Source organism: Lindgomyces ingoldianus (genome assembly GCF_010093535.1).
Source record: "Lindgomyces ingoldianus strain ATCC 200398 unplaced genomic scaffold BDR25scaffold_5, whole genome shotgun sequence".
Taxonomy (NCBI): Eukaryota; Fungi; Ascomycota; class Dothideomycetes; order Pleosporales; family Lindgomycetaceae; genus Lindgomyces; species Lindgomyces ingoldianus.
The window spans coordinates 510,073-527,380 of record NW_022985166.1 but is presented as its reverse complement, the minus strand read 5'-3'; the positions used below and the strand labels follow the sequence as shown (position 1 = coordinate 527,380).

Below are 17,308 nucleotides of genomic sequence, written 5' to 3'. Positions count from 1 at the left end.
CGATAGTACGCTGTCTGTTGCTAAAGATTAATTGCAGCAAGGCAAGTGAATTCACTTCTAGCTCTGCTATTAGTGCAATAAGTAGGGTTTTCAAAGCCCTTCAAACGTAGTAGAAATTGAGTCTTTAGACTTCTCTTCTTATGTTACAAGAATAATTAATTATTTAATAACATTATAGGCCCAAGCTCTACTTCTCTAGAGACTCATAATCTTAGCTGTTGTAACTAGAGCACAGCGTACTACAATTAAATTGTACTACATGTAGAGGTCACGTGAGCTGTAGCAGTCACAATACATACACCTACCTCTCATCCTCCCTGCTATGCAAACGTACACAAAATCTCAATCGTATAGGCATCCAAATCGCCCAATCGTACAGTACCAAGCCTCGTTAGAAGCGCTGGGACCAAGCCACTAGGGCTCACAAATCCTGCATCATGTTCTGCACCGCAGTGGTCTTGCACAACGACACCTAGCCTGCATCGTATTAACTTCCTGACCGAGGCAACTCATGAGGTTGTAAGGGATTCGCGAGCGGGTTCAGCCTAACATAGATTGCTTCGGGTACATGACCTCGTACTACTTCGATTGCTAGAATGCAGACATAGAAGAAACGATGATGGCTAAGAAGATTCTAGATTTGACCCCGTTTCACAAAATTTCATAGAATCTTCAGTGTCGGGGTGGGTAGTGGCTAGGCCGTCCGCCTATGCGAAGGGTTTTGTTGGAGGACTCATGGGGCGGTTGCCAAATAACTGAATTGGGTTAACGGTGATCCAGTCATTGAAGATGATTTGGCACACCCCGCTCTGTGTGAGGCTCATGGGAATTATTGGAGGGTATTCTAAGGAGGTGGGCTCGGGCTTGCTGGCGAATTCCCTCTAAAAGTGTGGCAGATATACTGGCGTACTCAGATCAACCCCTTGTCGATTACGCTTCACCAGCTTCAGCCTCATTCGTCCCTTCCTCCCGAAACTTCCGATCTACCATGCATCAATCTTCTATCAAGAATTCATCATATTTTAGCTCTATGAAATCCACTGCTTACAGATAACCACTTCTACCTCACCGTAACCTCTCAATGGCCGTGTCGTATGGCCATCCCGACATGGGAAAACTTCACGCCACGAACATGTGCCACGATGCTTTCGGTAGCGTATCAGCACCTAGCAATAGATTGATCTCGCAGGGATCGGCATCCTGTTATGCAAAATATCCTTGAAGCGCGGTCAACGTTTTCTCAATATGGTGATCGGAGAATTATATAAATAAGCTGCGGGATTTTCTCCGATTCACTCCTCTCCCACATTTCTTTAACATTTAAAGGATTCCTTGTCTCATGCCTTCGCCATGGCAAGTAGTAATCTCAAGGAAAAGGCTCGCACTCACGGTGAAGCTGGAATTGAAAGTCCTGCCTCCGATGCACACCATCAGCATGTACAAGTTCCAGTCGATCTAGTTGTGGAACGCCGACTTCTCTATAAATGCGATATCCACCTAATTCCCATTCTCTTCGGCCTCTATCTCCTTGCTTTCATGGACCGCATCAACATTGGCAATGCAAAGATCCAAGGCCTGCAAAAGGAATTGCATATGAGCGGTACGCAGTATAATGTCGCGCTACTCACGTTCTTCCCAACGTATGTCTTGCTTGAAATACCGGCGAATTTGATGATTAGGAAAACTAAGCCTAGTACCTGGCTGTCGGGGTTGATGTTTGCTTGGGGTAGTAATTTAACCTCCAAGCCTTGAAAGTAGAGAGCTAATCCGATCTGGTAGGTATTGTTACTATGTGTCAGGGCTTGGTGCAAAGTTATGGAGCCCTCGTGGCGTGTCGAGTTATTCTGGGAGCTTTGGAAGCCGGAATTCTTCCTGGTACGCCTCCCATAACCCTTGTCTGAGTCATGGAGTTCATCTTTATTAGGTTGTATCTACCTAATCAGCATGTACTACAAGCGCGCTGAGCTTCAAAAACGCTATACGACCTTCTTCAGCTCTGCTATCCTTGCCGGCGCCTTCGCAGGCCTGCTCGCCTACGCCATTGCTAAAATGCACGGTCGAGCTGGCAAATCCGGATGGCGTTGGATCTTCATCATCGAAGGCCTCGCAACAATAGCGTACTCCATACCCGCAAAATTTCTAATCCCAGACTGGCCTGAGCAATGCCGCTTCCTCACCACCGAGGAGAAAACCCTCCTACAGACTCGCCTAGCTCTTGATAATGCCAGCGAAGAAGCCCGCATGGATTGCCTCGACCGCCGTGCCTGGATCCTCATCCTCCGTGACTGGAAGATTTGGGTCTCGGCCGCAAACTACTTCGCACTTTCGGTAACTGGGTACTCGACACTCTTCTTCATCCCCTACATCCTCGTGCAATTCGGATGGGTGGCAGAAGAAGCCCAACTCCGCACTATTCCCGTCTACGTAGTGTGTACCGCAACAACCTTAATCGCGGCATGGGCGTCGGATCACCTGCGGCACCGGTACGGGTTTTTGATGCTCGGGACACTTTTTAATGCGATTGCGTATATTATCCTTCTTTGCCAAGGTCCGCCGGACCCGTTAGGGCTGAAGCGGGAGGTCAGGTATATGGCTATTTTCTTCGCGCTCATTGGGCAGTATATCTCTACGCCCATGGTTGTTGTTTGGTTATCTAATAATATGTCTGGACATTACAAAAGAGCGATTGGAACAGCGATACAAGTTGGCATTGGAAATGCAGGGGGTATTGCAGGGAGCAATATTTACTTGCAAAGTGAGGCGCCGATCTTTAAGACAGGGTATGGCACAGCTCTTTCAATGGTACTTGTGAGTGGGGTAATGAGTACGGTTTTTTACGTGGGGTTGATGTGGGAGAATCGGAAGAGGGAAAGGGGGGAGAGGGACTGGAGGATGGGATTGGAGAAGAAGGTGAGGGAGAATTTGGGAGATGAGCATCCGCGATTTAGGTTTATGGGTTGAAGAAATGGAGGCAGGACTTCGCAAGAAAGAGTGACTCCATGTCACTTTCCGCATTTTCGTCTTTGTTGATTTAAGCAGTGGGGTTCGGGTATTCATGACGTTGGATATGGGGATTCACCTTTAGGACGGCAGAGTTCGCCCAGTCAGGATTATCATCTCTGGCTAGCCCAGGAAAACCCCACCGCATCGCCCCAATCCCCTGACTCTCCAGAACCTTTAAATCCTAAAGGCCTCCCTTAATATGCATCCACCCCCAAAACCAAGCAATGCCATCAACCTCAAAAGGCATGGTACGGATACTCATTTCCTACTCCCTCTTCCTCTCCAAAATTCAACAACTCGCTCCCCTCCCAGCTCCTCCAAACACTCGCTATCTCCCCCTGCTTTTCAATCATCTTCAACAAATCCCTCAAAGCGTCATACCTGCCTTTCAAATCTAGCACCCCATCCTCTTTCTTAGCCCAATGATCCTTCTCTCCCTGCCTTCCTACTCCCAAGACCTCCCAAAAAGACCTTTTTTTCTGGACTCTTGCCCTTCCTTGCCCATCCCCTTCCATATGTCCCATATCCACCCCTCCGCCCGCTGCAACCTCCTCTATAATTCCATCTCGATTCAACACTCGATGCATCACCTTGTGCGTATGCAAGTCCGCCTTTGCCCTCACCCTTGCTCGTCCACCAACAACAAACTCCCACACTGCAAGCCCCTTCGCTGCGTGTCGTAACTGAGGACTCCAGACGGTGAGGGGCTGGCGGGATTGCAGGATTGCGTGGTGCGTGTTGCCGGTCTTGTGTTCCCGGACTGCGAGAATCAGTGTTGAGATTTGGGGGTAGGCTATTCGTGCTGTGTCTATGGAGACGGGGTTAGTGTGATGAATGTTATGCCGGAGGAGGGAGCCTGACTGATTATTTGGATCTTGAGGGCGGTGATGTCGGAGTTGGTGATTGGCATGGTGATTATTGGAGCTGGTGGAGTGTGACGACACGTCTGTAAAGGTGCAGCTGCACGCTTTCGGTGGGAATTGTTCTCTGACGCCGTGGTGGTTGTTTGTGCCGCCCTAGGGATAGACTAGAGTTAGCGTCCTCATTTGTTATATCTATCTCTTCACTGATCAGCTTTGTGTTGTCTTGATCACGCACGAAAGAGAAAAGTATAATGCCAGTGGCAAGTTTAGCAGTGTTTTCGAAAGCCAGAACAGACTCGACCTCGAGGTCAACGACAAGGTCAGCTCAGGAGGAGGAGAGAGATTTTCTATAAGATTATGAGCTTGAATTTGTTATCGTTGGACACTGCGCCCACGTGCTGTGTGGCAAACGACCGCGACCCAGCAACCGCTCGGTGAACCAGCAGAGTGAAAGGTCTAACACTCAGTCAGTGCCATATTGGCTTTGCGTCTGCACCTTCTCGCATCAATGCTCAATGCTACGATAGACAATTTAAATAATTTTGAGAGATATGAAAGGACAAAAGATAGACATTTTGACCTAGCCATGTATGTGTAATTGAAATCCACCAGCGCTCTACAAACTCCCCTAGGTACAAGGCCTCGCATCTTTACGACAATACCATCCGCTGATTGTGAGTACAACCAAGAATAGAACTGCACATTCTTGGCTTAGTGAACCACACTTCACCCTCAAAGTTTCCCCCTCATGATCCGACTCCTCTTAAACTTTGCTCCCTCACCACCACCCAACTTCGCAACCAACTGATCACCCAAAGTCGCCAAGCTCTCCTCAAACTCCGCGCTATCGTTCGCCTTCCAATTCGCGGAAGCTCCGGGAACAGCTTCAGCTCCCTCGAATGCAATGTATAAGACATCGTGCTCAGAGTGACCATTGTCGCCGGTGATGCCGCCATCTGGGAAGCAGAGTTGGCCGAGGGCCAGGGAGGATTCCCCTGTTGAGATACCGCCATTCACGTCGCCCCAGACGCCATAAAACTAGGTTGCGTTAGCATGGGGGCCTATATTTGATACAGCGGCAGTCATTCAAGATTAGAGCGAAGAAGAGAAAGGGAAGCAAAAGATGAACACGATACAAACGAAAACTAACGTACCATGTTTCCCCCACAAACAACTGCTACCACGGAAAGGGGCTGGATCCCTGCATCGGTAGGATTAAACTTCTCGCCGCCATTCCCTTCCGACGCTGAGTTATCATTCCCAAGAACGACATAAGTGTGAATATGAGCATCCAGATCATCGATACCAAACTTCTGCACGTCGTCTTGGAAAGCAGTCATGCTCTGGCCTGTCGGATCGTTGGAGCATGCGCCCTCGCTAGCATTTACGCCATCGCAATCGATGTCCATGTCCGCATATCCGTTTCCAGTATCCTTCAGATAGATGGCTCCACTTGCATCATCTTTGCAGTAAACGGTGTCGGATTCTCCTTGGCCGGAGTTATATGGGATGCTAAGCGCATTGGGACATTTTACGTTGATATTCGCGTCGAAGAACGCTTGAACGTTGGAGGGGATTTCACGTGCTGCGGAGAGCCCAAGAGTGGTAGCCAGAAGGATGAGTTGCGATGAGTAGAGCATTTTGAAATGGTAAGAATGAGAGGATATGGTCAGTGAAGATGAGGAATCTGAATTCTTAAATGTATAAAGAGATATTCGAAGAGTGATGAAAACTCGATCGCATTATGAAGAGGCTTACCACCCCGCCTTATATCTCACAATTATCAGCCCTGTGCTGTGCGGATTCATCATATGCTCTCGTTATTTGTGTCTAAATCCAGCAAAGACCCTGAATTTAGAACGTCGCACGAGGCATAACGGGATCGAACAGTGCAGGCCGTGCATCGAGTCCGAATGTCCGTTCCTTGCATCGTATTGGCTGACAAAGAGGTGTTGAAACATCGCACGGAGAAGTTGTTGGGGCCAGCCTTGTCAGCTCGAGTTGCGCCAGCCTACCAAGACACACTGCGGGAGCGGCTGATCGCCCACTCAGCAGGACAAAGAGCAGCTAAGCCTCCACAGAACTTGGGGAAGCCGATCGAGGTGGTCTGCTTGAATAGAAGGAGATTAAGTTGGACAGTGATCGCAGGTGGGGTATTTTTAAGGAGTGTCTGACGGATCCAGTTTTTACAAGGTTGGGCGGCATGCTACTCGAGGCTTGATCCCGTGAACCACAATTTGAAACGCGACGGAAAATGAACAGATGACGGAACATTTGCAAAAGAGGGAGTTTGCTAATCGTGCATCGTGTTCCTGATATTATAAGCTTAAGGTGGCATGACGGGAAACCCATCGCATGGCTCAGTCAGCATCCGGCGAAGCACCACCACAACTGAGCATCATGTGAAGAATGGTTTCAGGCGAAATACCTCCGTAAAACCCTTCCTTTCCTAGAATTTTTAGGTTTGGGTATGACTTTGAGAAGATCTAGGATTTGTGAGTTCAGTCATATTTGTAAAATGACGGTTCAGGTGGACCTCTACATACCATTGACATCCACAATGAGGGACCTTCGGATAATTACCTGAGTAAGAGTAGGTGCTGCTGTGGTTGACTTGTTGGCTCATTCACCCTTTGTATCTGTTCTCATTTCGCTGGCATCAGTTCCCTTCGGGTCAAAAAATAATAAAAATAGAGCAGCCTCACCCTCCCCTTCCCGTATTCCCCTGCTTTTTTCCATCCTTCAGCCTAGCAGGGTCAACATGTCGTCGACGCTGATATCACTACCCGGCTCTGGCTTCCCCTCCTCAATTCTCTCGATCTTAAGCTCACAGTTCTTCGTAGCCTCTTTATGGACCTCTACCTTGAGCACAACCCATTTGCAGCCCATTCTCTCCTCCCAGCTCTTTGCGCTCCTCCACGGGTTTTGATCCGCCCAAACTTGTCTCGTCACCCTCATTTCTACACTAACATACTAACAAGCATGGGTAAATGGGGTTCAAGCACGTGTAATCTGGCAATCTTATACCATCCCACGAACTAGAAGCAGCGATCGTGTTGTTTACAGAACGGATGTTCGAAGGCGGCAAAGGACGGACGGTCGACAGGAGTTCCGTCGGAGGCCCACTCAGTAGAGACACTAAGTTAGACCCCTCTTAGTTAACATAGATGGGGTTCTCCGTATCCTCAAAATGGCCACCCCTCTCTGTCGCATGGGTTTCCTAAAGGGCGGGGAGCAAGTCCAGGTTCAATTTAACAGATATGAACTTTTCAGACCGCTATTTTGGATTCGCTCAATGGAACAGCAGAACTCACGATAAGCTAGTTGCTTTATCGGCTGATAAATGGAGTGTGGTATCGTGGTGACTGTCTAGCGTGTACTCGTCCTTCCAAAAGTGGGCCAAGGATGAATCAGTCTTCATCAGGTGCCGGCAACTGGGGGACTCGGGGGGAGAAGAGCTTTCCGCCTGCAACCCCAATGCAGCCGCCTCTTGCTTATGCTGCTGGTGCGGTGGGAGGTTTTTGGTTGCCGTCTTGACAGGGCTGCTACGGGTATCCTTGAAATGGTCGTGCTGGTGAAGCGGAGCGGAAGCTCACCTGCAAGGTGCGACTTTCTGGCTTATACATAGGGAAGTCGCCCGGCAGTAGAATTCCACCCCACCACCCTTGCCACATGATCGGGCCATCTCCAAGTCAGCCGGCGCAACGTTTCGTCCACACTTCTAATCCCTCCGAAACCCTCAGCTTGTCGCTAAAGCTAACTTGGCTAAGGTCTTGCCAGGGCGAAAGTCTGGGGTAACATTGATCCGCCAACTTCCTCAAAAAATAATCCGGCGGTACAATCTCGGCGCCGGCTTCTGCGGAGTTAGGGCATTTTGGCCCGGAATGTGGGTAGCCCACACCAAACACTGCCATGCTATTCTACAAACCTCTCCAATGGCGGGCCAGGCGCGCTACAACTTGGCTATCCGCGCTAGGAACACTTTCGTCCCTTAAGACCGTTTAGAGAAGGCTACCGTTATTTCAGATGCCTCTACATCTGACCATAGGTTAGCTCTCCGTGAATGGCTGATGTCAGGCTAACCGTGCTATCCCTGCGTCGCTGCTCCTACGGACGGTTTTATACGGAATACAATTCAGGAATCATTTGCGAGGTGTTATGTGGTTCATCTATAAATTTTTATTCAAACCTAAAGCGAACCTCTGTTTTCTCTATCAACATTTACCACTCATAACAATATCCTCTGAAACTTCATTGTTCAGATTTGGCTCTAAGAAAACAACCACGATGCCTATCGTTCCAGCAGGCGGTCTCGTCCTCGTTACTGGCGCCAACGGATATGTTGCTGGTGTAACTATTCAGAAACTCCTCGATGCTGGCTTTAAGGTCCGCGGTACGGTTCGCTCCATCGAAAAGAATAACTGGATGCTCGACCACTATGGGTCCAACTTTACCCTTGTCGAAGTGCCTGAATTAAGCGCTGACGGTGCGCTTGATGAGGCCGTAAAGGGCGTCGATGGAATCGCAAACGTTGCATCTAGCGTGGCTTTCAACCCAGATCCTGACGCTTTCATCCCACCAGTTATCAAGGGCGCCATCAACGTTCTCGAGGCTGCGGCCAAAGAACCAAGCGTCAAATCAGTCGTATATACGTCTTCGCAAGCAGCTTGTATCCACCTCGAACCTGGAAAACCGTACTCTATCACACCGGAAACCTACAATGAAGGCTGCCTGAATGCAGCATGGACGTGGGAGGATAAGGACGACAAGAGCATGACTCGCATGCTAGTCAACTACGAATGCGCAAAGACGGCCTCTGAGAAGAATAGCTTCGAGTGGGTAGAGAAGAACAAGCCGCACTTCACCTTCAACTCTGTTGTGCCGAATGTCAACTTTGGCACCATGGTGTCTTTAGAAAACACGGGTTTCCCTAGCTCCTCGAGCTTGCTCAAGATGATATGGGAAGGAAACACCATGCCAGCTTTCATGATTCCTCCTGAGTGGTACGTTGATGTGGAGGATACAGCGCTCTTGCATATTGCTGCCCTAACTCAGCCGGACGTCCAGAATGAGAGGGTGCTAGCATTTGGGGGGCGTTTCAATTACAATGAGATCCTGGACTTGTTTCGCAAGTTAGTGCCAGATCGGGCTTTCTTGAAGGATATCGATGAACCGCCATCCGACCAAGGAACCGTTGATAACAGCCGTGGTACTGAACTACTCAAAAGACTGGGGAAGCCTGGTGGTTTTTCAACTCTTGAAGAAGCCATCACGAAATGGGTACCATTCATTCTGAAGTCTGAGAATATGGATTTACCTGAGACAGCTGCAGACCGACTTCGAAAGTCGCTGGAGGAAAAGACGTAAAAGTGGCGATGGCGACCTGGAGAAGCTCGATGATATGCGGACATCACGTGATGCGTTTTGTGGGAATGCGGGGTACAGTAACTTCCATGGTAATAATACAATTTCCAGGCCAGGTATCGATCCCTTACAAAAAGAGTCTATATCGCCGTGCATCGATCGAGCTTTATTTTTCCCCACTTTACCGCGGGTTATGACTTGGGTATTTTTCCGAGATGTCCCTACGTCTCATTTTGCTTCATTCTTCCTCTCCATCCCGTCCAAGATGTTTTCTAATCGAACAACTCTTTCTGCAATCTTCCCCATCTTCACATTCACTCTCGCAGTTTCTACGGACTTCCAGTCTGCCTGCCTCGATTTCAACCCTGTGTCATTAATTACAAACAGCACTCTTCGCATCTTAGAACATGTTCCTGCCAATACAACCCTCACTTTTCCTGGAAATGACGAATCCTGCGCCCGACCTAAACAACTTATAACAAACGAGTCTTGCCGCATAGCTCTTACAATTCCAACATTTAACTCGAGCATCATCTTTGAAATATTCCTTCCTACACCTGCCCAGGGCTTCCAACGAGGCGTAGTACTGTACGATTGGGCGATTTTGAGGCCTGTACGGGTGAGATTTTGTGTACGTTCGTACGACAGGGAGGAGGAGAGGTAGGTGTACGTATCGTAACTGTTACGGCTCACGTGATCTGTACGAGTAGTACGATTCGATTAAAGTACGCCGTACTCTAGTTGAAACAGCTAAGACTATGGGTCTCTAGAGACGCAAGATTAAGGTCTAATTAACTATAAAATAACTAGTTCTCCCTAGTAACAAGAGCAGATAGGACTAGATGAGGCCTGTAAGGCGGCAAGAGGCGTGGATAGATAACTCTGGAATAGAAAATAGTCTGTAATAGGCATTTTTGAGACATCCGTACTACGTACCGTACCTAGGGCATCATTAATCGTACGGTACGGCTCACGAACTCGGTACGTTCGTACTGAACACGTGACCGTTACGGCTCACTTTGTACGGACCGTAGTACGGCCCGTTGGAAGCCCTGCACCTGCCGATTGGACGGGCCGGTTCCTCGGTACCGGCAACGGTGGAATCGATGGCTGCATTAAGTACGAAGACATCGCATACGGCCTAAGTCATGGTTTTGCAACGACAGGCTCAAATAATGGACATAACGGTACCGGCGGGAAAGCCTTTTTGAACAACCTAAACATCGTAACGGATTTCAGCTGGAGGAGCCTACACACGACCGCCGTCGCTGGCAAAATCCTAACGCAAGCATTCTACAAAAAACCGCATGATAAAGCATACTACATCGGGTGCTCAGGCGGCGGCCGTCAAGCTATCCAAGCCGCGTCCTTGTTCCCGGAGGATTACAATGGTATTGTAGCGGGCGCACCCGGAATTAATTTCAACTATATGTCAGCCTGGCGGGCGTCTTTCTACACCATCGCCGGGTCCAAGAATTCAACTGATTTCATTAAGCCGGAAACTTGGACCAGATTAATCCACACTGAAATACTTCGCCAATGCGATGAGATCGATGGCGTGAAAGACGGAATACTAGCGGATGCGTCGCTCTGCGCAGCAGTCTTTAGACCGGAAGCTTTACTTTGCAACACTAATCAATCAAGCAATTGCTTGAGCGCCAAACAGGTCGACATCGTACGGAAAGTGTACAGTCCGCTCTACGGCGAGAAAGGCGAACTCATATATCCGAGTTTGCAGCCTGGCGCCGAAGTCCAGGCAATCCAGCGCTTACTCGCTGGAAGCCCGTTTTCATATTCAGAAGACTGGTTTAGATACGCTGTGTACAGAAATCCGGAGTGGGACCCTGCGTCTTGGACCATTCATGACGCAGAAGTCGCGGAGGAGTTGAATCCTGCAAATGTGAGGTCCTGGCCAGATTCCCTCACCAATTTTAAAGACAATGGGGGGAAGCTGCTTCTTTACCATGGTGGAGCGGATAACCAGATCACTGGTTTCAACACGGAGAGGTTTTATAACCACCTCTCGAGATCAATGGCCGTGACTTCGACGGAGATGGATACATTTCTGAGATTCTTCAGGATTCCGGGGATGTTTCATTGCAGTGGTGGGCCTGGGGCTTGGATGATTGGGCAATCAACTTCAGGGGCTGTCGGGTACGATTCAAAAAGAAATGTTTTGGCGGCGATCGTAGAATGGGTGGAGAAGGGCAGGAAGCCTGAGGTCGTGGTGGGGACGAAGTTTGTGAATGACACTGCGACTTCTGGGGTGATGTTTGAGAGACAGCACTGCAGGCGAGTTTTAAGCTTCATTCTTTCATTGGTGAAAATCATATAATTCTAACAATCGCAGGTATCCCACGCGGAGTACGTATGTAGGTGGGAATAGCTCGTTCGTTGACAGTTGGGTGTGCAGATAGGACCATACTAATTTACTCCCGCATACTACTCTAAACCTGCTCTCTTGCATCCTGGTGATAGATTAAACTTGGCACTAAGAAGCAACAGTCCCCTAGTACCGGCTACTCTTCCCAACACTGCCAACTGTCAGCGCCTCTAACTAATTACATTTGGATTGTTAGGCGCTTCTGGCGGGGATTGAAGCCGTAGACCCCAGAAGCTAGTGAATGAGTATTATTAGATGTTCACACTAATGCAGGAATCTAGGGTAGAATGACATGGCATGGTGTCTGTTGAAATGCCAAGACCCGGTTTCATATCGTAGCTGCAGAGCAGCTAAGCGTCGACAAAAACGTCGGCAGTGAACGGCAATTGCGGGATGGCTTAACCTCACATATCGCCCTCAGAAACGCTCTGTGAAACAGAGACATTCCAGGAAATTCTTCAATGTAGCGAGATCAATTCTACGATTGAAGTCTGGGTATTGGACACCATGTTCAGATTAGACACGATGAGACAGCTATGCAAAGTATTCTTCAACATGACGTGCACCACTTCTACCGTTACCATCTGCCATTTTTTGCCTCGAAGTTGCTCGAACCCAAATACTATCCTTTTTTCGGGGTCCACAATCTACGTTAGCTTCTTCCAGACTTGCCATAGCGCGGTCAAGGGCGTCGCTTTTGATCTTATCATCAGTGCTTCGTACTCGTAATATTTAGTCTAGTTTTAGGAGAAAATCAACCAAGACTTTAAATTTCCGCTCTCGAACAGATCCAGGGATCTAGCTGATCTCAATACAATAGTTGGGATCTTCCTTCTAAAGCCTCCTAGGCACTGGTCGGATTCAAAAACCTTCGTGAGGCCATTGCCGGGACTTGCGAGTCTGACATCCAACGGCAAGGGCCAAAGTTGCATCCAGCCGGTGAATCACCAAGCCCAGAACGGCCACAGAGTGCTGATTCCTCTGGAGCCGGAGGGACTGGCCAGGATGCCTCTGACTGATATATTTCCGAAGTAACTGATGAAATGATTGCCGCTGTGCCAGTATATGATCACCCTTACTCTCTCAAAACACGGCCGCAGATGGCTGTTAGGAAAACATTAGTGTCTCTGGCATATTCGTTCTAGTGCGTGCCTGTGATCCCCTATTTAGTGGCGACTTCAGCGAGAAATTCGATCCTTCGCCAATGAAACCAAAAAAAAAAGGGTAGGAATCTAGGTGTGTAGATTGTTTAATATGGGATCCTCTAAGATAGTGAGAGAAAACATCACATGGGATGGCCGAGCTTTTTTTTTTAAACAGATTCGGCGGTGTCGATTTATGTGTAAGGAAAAAAATGAAATTACAAGTGTCGACTGGCACTGAATTTTTGGCTAGATGTATGAAGATACGGTGAGGACAATTTGTTGGTGAAACCGAAGGCTAAGATTTTGCAGACAGCGACTAGCTATATTTGGCGTAGCATGAAATGGACCGTGCGCAATTTCTCATCTGCAAGTTCTCACTTGGCTTTTATCTCAGTTTATCAGTTCTCCTCCTTCACTCGATTGCCTGAATCCCAGCAAATGATTTCGTAAGACAGCTTTGAATACGTGACCCCACACCGCCGATGCCACCGAGCCTTCAGATACCCGACTGACCGGCCGCCTCTCAGCCACCGGACCGTCTCTTCAACAAATGCAGCCCATTATCCAAGATATCTGCAAGTTTATCACCTCAGATCATCTTGCGAGGTTTCTCATTTAATGACCAGATCTGGCAATACTGGGGTTCGAGTTTACAGCGTGTCATGCATATGAGCGCCACGCCGTCAGTCCTCCATGAGGCGCAGCTTGTTAGTATGAGTGAACCACGTAGTACTCTGTTTTCAAGCAGAGAAGCTTACTATTTGATAACAGGACTAGAATATCCATACCTACTCTGTCAGCTAGGTTCAAGTGTTCGATGTTTACAGTGTATCACGCGGTGCTAAGACTAGAGAAACGTACTCGGTAGCAGCTATTTGATCAGCGTTCGAGAGTGCTCTCCGTTGATAGATTACGGCTCCTTAACTCGTCGTGTTATGCTGCCGTCCAGCTTGTCTCGGATGTGTTCCGCGTCCGAGAAATACGAGGTTCTCCGATCCTGGACCTTCCCCGCTTCCCACGTGGCGTAAATCGATCTGCTCAGCTCGGGGCATAGAACCTCTGACGGAGATATCCCACCTTTTCTGAAAAATATGAGGGATTCATAAAGGTCTTGGCGTCAGTAAGGACTCTAACTTGAGTTTCAATGTATTCACCGGCCCCACTAAAAATCCTAACTAATCCTAGATTTACATATTCGAATCTAAATGCGGTAATTATTTTTGTACGAATCACCATCCCATTAATCAACGCCCCATGCAGACGACCGAGAGATATCGTACTCGAGGCATGACACTAGCAATACCAGAAAACGTGTGCCAGCGCCTTAGCGCCTAATCGCCTCATCCTGCAAGCCATTATTCAGACTGGGTCTTCTCCATCGGTGGAAATAACTTTAAAAGAGGTCTATGGGTAATTGAAACCGAGATTTCGATCCTAATCTTATGATTTAAACATAGGGGGTAGTCTTCAAACAGTCCAGGTTTGTGACGGCGCTGAGGGTAGAGGTAGTTTCGCAACGCTACACAGCCTGGGTGCCTGACCCCCAACTGACATCGAATCTTAGCGAACCTTCCCTTTGCACTAGCGTTTCACATCCTTTAGAGGACGTGGAACGGTGGTGGCTTGCTGCATGATTTCGGAAGGTCTCTTCACCACCTCCAAAAGTCGCCCCTTTCGTCTTTCAGCCTCCTCGTTTCCCGCGGCCACGACCGGACCCACCACTCTGCAGAGAATCCGCCCCCAAGACCATGTCTCGTATCTGCAGGTTCTAGATGGATACTTCACGCCTGATTTTGACGGCGATAATACCTGTTTAGTGGGAGAGCCTACTTCTCCAAGGCCTTCATCCACTCATTGGATCTGCAGGGTCTTCATGCTTTATCACTCACCATATCTGGGTGGTTGCACGGTAACAACACTATCTAGGGATTTTTCTTCGGTAACATGGATGTCAATCCGTCCGGGGTCAGGTGGATTTATTTTGGTCCCGTTCAATGCAAGGAGAATACTCGCAGCACACTGATTTCAGGCATCAAAACATATCAAGAACTACTTAGCCGCTTCTCGCCCCCGACTGCTACCCTGGGGTTGACAACTGAGTTAAGCTCAGTCATATATTGCATAGCTATCACCTCTCCAATTTCGACACTTTCAACAACTTTTCACTGGGCCTAACTCTCTTCTCATCGCTCTATTGAATTGCTGTGCCGTTCCACCTACCAAAGCGTTATCATCATGCCGATACCCCTCATATTTTTGTTTCTTTCTAACCTCCTAGGTGCATCGCTGGCATCTAGTGCTGGCACTTTCCCTACAGAGCTGATGCAGTATCGTCATCTGAAGGTTGCTAGGAGGCACGTAGACCTCCTCCAGAGATCCAACGAGATTCGTACAACGCGCTCGATCACGCTGACCTACGCGGAAGGTATACATTCCCCTAACCCTCCTTTCCCTCTTTCTACTTCCCCTATCTCTTTCTCCTGGTTTACTCATTGGTCGCCCACGGGGCTCTGGGACAGAATATTGCAACGTTCGAGTTTCATGAGCTCGGGTTTTCATATACTCGGCTATGTATCGAGCCTATTGCTGTATACCCTGCTAACTCTCAAGTTTTAGAAAATGGCTACCAAGCCGATGATACGGTCTTTGCATCTCGAGTAAATCTCAAAACCGATCACGAGACAGTGTTGCTTGAGGACATCGATCATCTTCTTGGCCTTGTAGAATGTTCGGAGTCGACCATGACTCTCGAGTTCCGTGAGAGCGCATCCTTCGAGAAGGCTAAGATCACCTGTGAGAGCTTAGAAGATGGCTTGATTGTCACATCCCATTCTACTTGTAGCGAGGTCGGAGCACATAGTGCCTTCCGGTAACTCAACCCTTCCAATATAACTGAGCGTCACTAATCTCAAAAGGGTCTTGGGGTTTAAGTCTGAAGACGACCGCGATCGAATTATTCTGAGCGTGGAAACGACAACTTGGCAGAAATCCTTCAAGTCTATGAAGATTGAGTTTGGCCACTCGCCTGATCCACACATGATACAGAGACACGACCGTTTGCTTCGACGCCAAACAAAACCAAGTCAAGTGCAATCCCTTGCGGCCAGTATCATACCCTCTGCAACCCCAACGGCTGAGTCAGTGACATTCGACCTGGCATTCGAAGCAAAAGATACCACATTCCAGTGGCCGGAGGGCGTCAGCATCGGTCCCTCTTTACCAATCACGGTCGGCTGCGATAAATGCACGACTACCGGGAAGTTGATCCTTACACAAGGGGAATTCGACATAGCAAACCTGAGTGAGTTGACGGAGCAAGCGATTAACGCGAACGAAGAAATGGACTTCATAAAGAGTGGATTCTTTCAGCTCGAACTAAATGGGTTTGAAGCCTCTATTGGCTTGAAAGCTAGCCCTTCTGCATCCTTAGAGTTTGCCTATGATCTCTTCCAACTTCCTGTGCTCGGATTCAAGGTAAGCGAGAGCCATCTTATCTCTTCCTCATCCCATTTGCCGAACTTCGTCCCTTGCCTGCCCTTGTTCCAGCTCCTAGAAATATTGGCAGACATTAAAACTCCTATTCCTCCACTTTTAAGACAACAACTTAAGCACTTACACATATTCAGATTCCAGGATTTGGAGCAGCCGGCGTCTTATATACGCCACAGTTAATCTTCGAAGTCACTGTCTCTGGGGGAATTGAGCTGTTCTTCGGATTCGATGTCAAGGTTTGTACACTTCCATTCTACAAGTCACCCCTCTCTAAGTATTAACTAGGTTCCCGACCACTCCACTATCCGTCTCGATCTTGGACAATTCAACAAAAGTGGGATAACAGGCTTTGATAAGACAACTGTGACTGCTCTTCCATTTAATACGAACGCATCCGACATTCAGCTCAGCATGCAGGCTGGACTTCGCCAATTCATACCTCTTGGCGTTAGCTTTCTGGGAGGTGACATCAAGTTACTTGGTGGTCCATATGTGGACTTGCCATTTATCAACACCACAATCACCCAACTCGCCACCGATCAATTCGATGCAGACTGCAAATCTGGCCAGGGTAAAACAGACACTAAGTTTAAAAACGCTTTCAAGAATCTCACTCATATTGAATCGAACATGGGTCTGGGTGTCGGCTTCGAGTTTGAGGCAGAGCTCAAGCTTCTTCCCGATCATGCTTACGATTTTCAGCTCTGGAGCACTGCTGCTCCTCTGGCGACGCAATGCCTCGCGTTTCAGACCGGTGGAAAATCAACAGGCCTAACCGTTGCTACAGCAGCGCTAGCAAGCATCACAAAGAACGCCGCGAGCCGGCTATACACTCCTTCGAGTGAGCTCCCTGGTTTCCTCAACCTCTACAGCCAATTTGCCATCTTGGGACTGTGCACGTTTACTGCAGTGTTTGCCGTTTTGTAACACTCTGCGAATCGCAACGGCTTTAGTGCTCAATAGCATGGATGGAATTTCGATGAAACGGTAGGAGTCAGGTTGCTTGTGATAATGGTAGGTGCTCTCTGGGAGGAAATTTCGGTCTCTGAACAACGTGA

General features: G+C 48.4%; 6 protein-coding genes across 6 annotated transcripts; 4 read left to right on the top strand and 2 right to left on the bottom strand.

The window, feature by feature from the left end:
• Positions 1 to 320: 320 nt before the first annotated feature.
• On the bottom strand, positions 321 to 1,309 carry BDR25DRAFT_350547 (uncharacterized protein; the record flags this gene model as incomplete). Its single annotated transcript, XM_033694713.1, has 8 exons — positions 321 to 508; positions 569 to 591; positions 646 to 694; positions 734 to 863; positions 903 to 975; positions 1,070 to 1,117; positions 1,167 to 1,239; positions 1,297 to 1,309. 8 exons carry the CDS (start codon positions 1,307 to 1,309, stop codon positions 321 to 323), a joined length of 597 nt encoding a protein of 198 aa, XP_033551977.1.
• BDR25DRAFT_300973 (MFS general substrate transporter) lies at positions 1,308 to 3,368 on the top strand. Its single transcript, XM_033689482.1, has 2 exons — positions 1,308 to 1,875; positions 1,925 to 3,368. The coding sequence occupies exons 1-2, from the start codon at positions 1,791 to 1,793 to the stop codon at positions 2,959 to 2,961; spliced, it is 1,122 nt and encodes a 373-aa protein (XP_033551976.1). The 5' UTR covers positions 1,308 to 1,790; the 3' UTR covers positions 2,962 to 3,368.
• A 1,163-nt stretch (positions 3,369 to 4,531) lies between these two features.
• Positions 4,532 to 5,719, bottom strand: BDR25DRAFT_100165 (putative chitosanase CSN1). The gene is made up of 2 exons (XM_033683424.1): positions 5,021 to 5,719; positions 4,532 to 4,904 (listed from the first exon to the last, which is right to left on the bottom strand). Exons 1-2 carry the CDS (start codon positions 5,504 to 5,506, stop codon positions 4,599 to 4,601), a joined length of 792 nt encoding a protein of 263 aa, XP_033551975.1. The 5' UTR covers positions 5,507 to 5,719; the 3' UTR covers positions 4,532 to 4,598.
• Positions 5,720 to 7,818: 2,099 nt separating this feature from the next.
• Positions 7,819 to 9,304, top strand: BDR25DRAFT_300970 (NAD dependent epimerase/dehydratase family protein). Its single transcript, XM_033689481.1, has one exon. It carries the CDS (start codon positions 8,154 to 8,156, stop codon positions 9,231 to 9,233), a length of 1,080 nt encoding a protein of 359 aa, XP_033551974.1. The 5' UTR covers positions 7,819 to 8,153; the 3' UTR covers positions 9,234 to 9,304.
• A 191-nt stretch (positions 9,305 to 9,495) lies between these two features.
• BDR25DRAFT_322480 (ferulic acid esterase) lies at positions 9,496 to 11,647 on the top strand (the record flags this gene model as incomplete). Its single annotated transcript, XM_033692038.1, has 3 exons — positions 9,496 to 9,818; positions 10,281 to 11,468; positions 11,581 to 11,647. 3 exons carry the CDS (start codon positions 9,496 to 9,498, stop codon positions 11,645 to 11,647), a joined length of 1,578 nt encoding a protein of 525 aa, XP_033551973.1.
• A 3,346-nt stretch (positions 11,648 to 14,993) lies between these two features.
• On the top strand, positions 14,994 to 17,177 carry BDR25DRAFT_310580 (uncharacterized protein; the record flags this gene model as incomplete). The annotated part of the gene is made up of 5 exons (XM_033691163.1): positions 14,994 to 15,183; positions 15,375 to 15,627; positions 15,674 to 16,232; positions 16,385 to 16,486; positions 16,536 to 17,177. The coding sequence occupies 5 exons, from the start codon at positions 14,994 to 14,996 to the stop codon at positions 17,175 to 17,177; spliced, it is 1,746 nt and encodes a 581-aa protein (XP_033551972.1).
• Between the last annotated feature and the right edge of the window lie 131 nt (positions 17,178 to 17,308).